Source organism: Saccostrea echinata, unplaced genomic scaffold (genome assembly GCF_033153115.1).
Source record: "Saccostrea echinata isolate AGI-Se365-2 ecotype Australia unplaced genomic scaffold, CSIRO_AGI_Sech_v1 ptg000016l, whole genome shotgun sequence".
Lineage (NCBI taxonomy): Eukaryota > Metazoa > Mollusca > Bivalvia > Ostreida > Ostreidae > Saccostrea > Saccostrea echinata.
The window spans coordinates 6,156,999-6,162,442 of record NW_026889765.1 but is presented as its reverse complement, the minus strand read 5'-3'; the positions used below and the strand labels follow the sequence as shown (position 1 = coordinate 6,162,442).

General features: G+C 32.6%; 1 protein-coding gene across 1 annotated transcript; it reads right to left on the bottom strand.

The window, feature by feature from the left end:
* Nucleotides 1-264: 264 nt before the first annotated feature.
* LOC133188769 (uncharacterized) lies at nt 265-4,045 on the bottom strand. The gene is made up of 2 exons (XM_061324256.1): nt 3,952-4,045; nt 265-1,541 (listed from the first exon to the last, which is right to left on the bottom strand). Exons 1-2 carry the CDS (start codon nt 4,043-4,045, stop codon nt 265-267), a joined length of 1,371 nt encoding a protein of 456 aa, XP_061180240.1.
* Between the last annotated feature and the right edge of the window lie 1,399 nt (nt 4,046-5,444).

Genomic DNA, 5,444 nt, shown 5'->3' with positions numbered 1-5,444 from the left:
ACTTTAGTTATTATTATGATTGTTGATAAAAGTATCATCTGTCCTTGAAAAGCAGTATATATAGCAAAAACAAACAGTAAAGAGAACAATTATGTAATTATTTGTTCATTTTGTCCTTGATATTTTACTACTTTTAAAAGACTTTTCTAAGGTGTCCACCATTTTAAAATTTCAGTATTTCAAGACATTTACATCAAGACAAAACATGGGTGTTAAATAATTCGACAAGTATATTCTTTGAAAAAAAAAATTCTAAGGCATTTTTCATAACAAACAAACGGGTGTCTTGAAATGGTATCCAAACAAGCTAAACCGTGAAATTGATTCGGCAGTCTGTAATCTCAAGGATACTTTTTGGTGGTAGTCAATACCAAATACAGGGTAAATTCCTTTGCTAAAAGGTACATTATTGAAGGAACCTATATGCTTCTTTGGAGATCTTTTGCTAAACTTAATTGTTCCTCTATTGGAATCCAGAACAAATCCAAGAACAATTTCGTCTTTGTATCTTTTTGATCTACCGAGATTATAAATACTAAATTCCTCTTTCATCTGACCGTCGTGCCACGTTTGAAGACAGATAGCGTTTCTGTCTTGTTTGCATCTCTTTGCACAAATTACCCATCCAGTGGCCAGATATCGAATGGTATTTCCCCGGTCAACTAAATGCTGACGCGTAAACCCTATTTCAAATATGTATCCCTGTGTTCCAGTATCATAGGCAATTACATCCACAGCCGCTATCACTTCAAAGTATTCAGGTAACCCAGTATAGAACTTCCTGTTGAACTGTACATCGCCTATAACACCCTTGTATTTGATTAGATTTCCTCTGTTATTTCTCCTTGTGAACTTTTCATTTACCTTGAAGTTTGAAATAGTATTGTTATCCTCAGACATAAAAATAAGCCTGTGAAGAGTCGTTATGTCCAATTCTAGAGAGCTTGTTTGAAGTACTGTAAGGGTAGTTCTAGCAAGTGTTGGATTGTATATAGCAAGTGCTGAACGTAAGTCTTTGTTTAATGCAATGTCTTCAAACTGGACAAACTTATGTTCAGGTGTGTTAATTGAAACCATTAATATTTTCTTTGAAGGGATGCACTGAAATATGATTTTCTTGGAGACCGTAGAATTTATTTTATTTTCAGATATTGGTAATTTCTCAATGTCTTTTCCATCAGATTGAGCTATTAAACAAATATATTGATTTTCACAACCAACTGCCGCTATTGACCAAGCCTGTTCATGAATGCCCAGGGTAGCGTCCAAATCAACTAAGTCTCGTTTGGCTACACCAACTTGAAAGAGAACCTGGTTGTTTCCTACATCAGCGATCACATCGAATGTAAATCCAACTTCAAATATCGAATTTTTATGCCTGTTTAACGGATTCTTTGACACTACTCCTTTAAATCTCTTGAATTGTTTCTCTTCATTTTCTGAATTTATTTCACTGATTTTATAATTTGAGAGAACTGTGTCCATTTCTGAAAGATGTAATTCTGGGTGAAGGGTTGTTGAATTCATGAAAAATGAGGGACCTAAAATAGAATACACGGTATGAGAACTGATTTGATGTAAAATGATTTAGAATATATCCTAAATTTTCACAAAATTTGAAATTAGTATTAAGATAGATAAACTCAAGATTCAATCCCTACAGTTTTCTGGGGCAAAATTTATAATAGGATATAAAGATGTAGCTATAAAGAATATTTTAGTAGCTAATTGCACTCCATTATGTACAACAGAATTAGCGTGAGTACTCATACTACAGTGTATGTGAAACAATTCTTGAAGAACATGAATAATGATTAACCTTAATTACAAAAAAAAAAAAACAAAAAAAAAAAAAAAAACCATACAAACCAACAAAACAACAACACGAAAAAATCCAATAGTTTACATCCTATATACATAGAAACTCCACTTTTAACTTGTTTTCATACGTGATTTCTGTAACATGTTCGTAGTAATACATTATAACACAGTATGAGTATTTAAAAGAACCCTAAAACGTTCTTGTGTCTGGTGAGTACTTTTACATAGTGAATCTCAGAGGAATGTTTCTGATTTATTACGATATTCATTCTTTCGGCTGCTTAATCAGATTGAACCACGTCAAAAATTCAAGAGTCATTGTTTCTTACTAAAAAGTGGCATGGTTGAACATAGAGCAAGTATAACAAATTATTTCTTGCGTATCTAAAAAGCACTTTAAATATACTTTCAGAAAAAAAAAACAATGACAGTTTACAGAATTTTATTATAGTGGAGCGAAGAGAAAATAAAGTTACATACACTTGTATCGCTTTTGAATCTTTTGATTTTTTTTTACTCTTATAAACAATCAACTACTACACATAATTAATGTTCTCCTTCGAGTTTTGTCTGATTAAAATGAAATTTGATCCATAGGGAATCACATTTAGATACAAAATTTTCTTCTTCAGTTTTTATTTTCAAAGAAAAAGGTCACTGAAATTAGATACCAAACTTTTGCACGTGTATCATATTAATACATGTACAGTCAAAGACAAGATTTTAAGGGCGTATACTGTATTCTATATTGGCATTCACAGAGAGAACTCCATAATAGTGATGATCCCCTAGAATGTGTACTTGTGGTGGTAATTAACTGACTCAAACAGTGAAGCTACAATACAAAAGCTCTATATAATTAGAAGCGAGATGGTGATAACATAGTCGCATAGCAAAGAAAAAAAAACGTTTCCTTACATGGGGAAAAGTAATTAATGGTGGTCAATAATCGTATCTTAAATAGAAACACTGTCACAGAAAATGAGGTTAACAATGACAGAGAAATACATTACTACATGTAACAGATAAGAGTATCCCATATTGAAACACTGTTAAAAAAAAAGTTACCAAGTAAAAGGCAATGGTCGCAGATATCCTTGTATCCTTACATTGAAGCACTGCCACAGAAAAAATCCAATGGTGGCAGATTTAGATATCCTTATATTAAAAACACTGCCAGAGGAAAATGCGACAGATTAGAGTAACACTGCCAGAAAAAAAGTTACTCGGAGAATGGAGTATCCTTACTTAGAAAAACTGCCATATGAATAACATTGATTGATTGATTGTATATTGTTTACGTCTCACTCGAGGATTTTTCACTTAAAAAGAATCGTCACCATATAATGATCCTGTGAAGGGCTTCATTTAGTCCTTTGCTCGACACTCAGGGCCATTGAGCAGGAGGGATCTTTATCGTGTCAACTTTCACTTGAAAATACCGTTTTATCGACTTAGGTGAGTGGCGGCAGGTGTTGCAACATTACTGCGAACTGCCGATCTCGGAGCGAGCGCTCTACAAACTGAGCCCAACTACCTTTGAAAAAATTGGCACAGTGGCAATTAAAAAATCCTTATATAGTACCACAGCTAGAAAAAAGTTACTGAGTGTGGCAAGTTAGGATACCACTGGAAGAGAAAAAGTTACATAGGAGATCAGATATCAATGTCTAAGAATATAATGCATTTAGGAACACTGCCAGAGAAATGTTTGTTGGATAACAAACAAGAGAGTCAGGAATATCTTTACATAGAAACACTGCCAGAGAAGTGCTAGTTGGGATAGCATATACGGATATCAAGAATATCTTTATATAGAAGCATTGCTAGAGAAAAAAGGACTAATTGCTGGTGTCAGAAACATGCCAGAGAAAAGTTACTTACAGTGTCAAATAAGAATTTCTAACATAATGAAACCAAGACAAGTTCTTACTGCTGTAAAACAAGGGTTTTAACAATTTCAAAGAACACTTGATCTATGAGGTAAGATAACAACAGGGAGCAGTTAGGACAAATTACCAATGATGTCAGAATTTTTTTTTTCGAACAGAGTGAAAAAATTACAAAAATCACAATGATGTCAGATCTTAATTCACAATTATAAATTAGTCTTATATAATGGACACTTACATACAACATTTGCTGTTCCTTTCATTCTTTTATTTAGCAGATACAGAAGTCCTAAAAGAACAGCAAAGGTTAATCCAGACCATAGGGAACACATGATCTGCAAAATGAAATATATGGAGACAACGAACAGTATTCAAGCTCAAAGGTCCATCAAACAATACAAAATAGGAGCAGAGCAAACATCGAAGGTGGGATCAGGTGTCATGGAGGAGTGAGCATCCCCTGCCGACCGGTCACACCCGCCGTGTGCTCCTTGTCATGATCGGGAAATAACGGAAAAATCCGTCAACAATTCAGTGCGTAAATAATGGCCTAATACAATAGAATAATTAGATACATGTATCTAATAAAAAGCTTACGAGATACATAATTAATATTCCAGACTTATATAGGGCCAATCTTATTAGAGATGGCATGTCATTAAATTAAAAAAAAATCCTTTTTAGGTATAATACTTTATTAGTTAAACATTGAGCTATGGGATGGATGTCAGATATCGCGCAACATGATGTATTCCGAAGAATCAATAAGCATTAAATATATATTTGGATAGACTGAAAGTGATGAAACCATGTGCTTTAAATCAATAAAATAAATAACAATATACTAAGTCTTTAATTATTATTCAAAAGTGTATGATTGTAACGTAGTTCCGCACAATAAAACTTTTGATTCTCTTGTCTGCATTTTTAGAAAATATTTCAGTTCTTACCTTCCCAAAGTATAACAATAATTCTCTACGAAGGCTCTGATATCGTCTTAAGTTTTTGACATTCACATGGCACCTCATCAAGTATAACCAATAAAACCTATGTCACAATCATTGCACAGCTGGCTTTCATCCATATCTATTAACTTCCTTAACGAACAATAAATTTAGCTGACGTGGCTGTTTTTTCGGGGTAAGTAAAGAACTAAGGCAAAGAAAAACAGTGCTTCTAAATTCTTTTATGAAATCTTAATATTTTATTTTTGGCATTTCTCTAAAGGAAATAATATTTCAAAATTTGAAAGAATATTGCATTAAATTTTATGTCCTTAAAGTAATTTCATATTTATATCTATTGATGATTTCAATTTTTGGGGAAAGTATTAAATAAACATTTGCTTTGAAATTTTCTTTAAAATTTCCAGATTATTTATATATCGTCAGCAATCAAAATGACTATTAAGATTTGTTTTCCAAATCGAAAGTAGTCACACAAGGCCCGTAATTTTTATTTGTCATACATAAAAATATCCTCGACGGATTTAAAGAACGGTTAGTACATGCTAAATATCTATATCTGATTTTGACATGTGTTTAGCTGTCGAGGTTAAATCAATTTGATATTTTCAGCATGTGTAAAAAAATTTTCGAAATATTTAAATGCCTATTTCTGATTTTGACATGGGCTGAGCGGTCGAAGTTTAATATTTTCAATGTGGAAAGATTGATGTATTAAACTTTTAAAGGAGCAGTCATAACTTATTTTTATCAACTGAGTTGAAGA

Bases quoted from the DNA above. Each gene is read 5' to 3' on its own strand.
- LOC133188769 (XM_061324256.1), bottom strand. From the start codon at position 4,045: ATGTGTTCCCTATGGTCTGGATTAACCTTTGCTGTTCTTTTAGGACTT. The intron at 1,542-3,951 runs GTAAGTGTCCAT...ATTCTATTTTAG, and splicing joins AGGAACAGCAAATGTTGTAT to GTCCCTCATTTTTCATGAAT.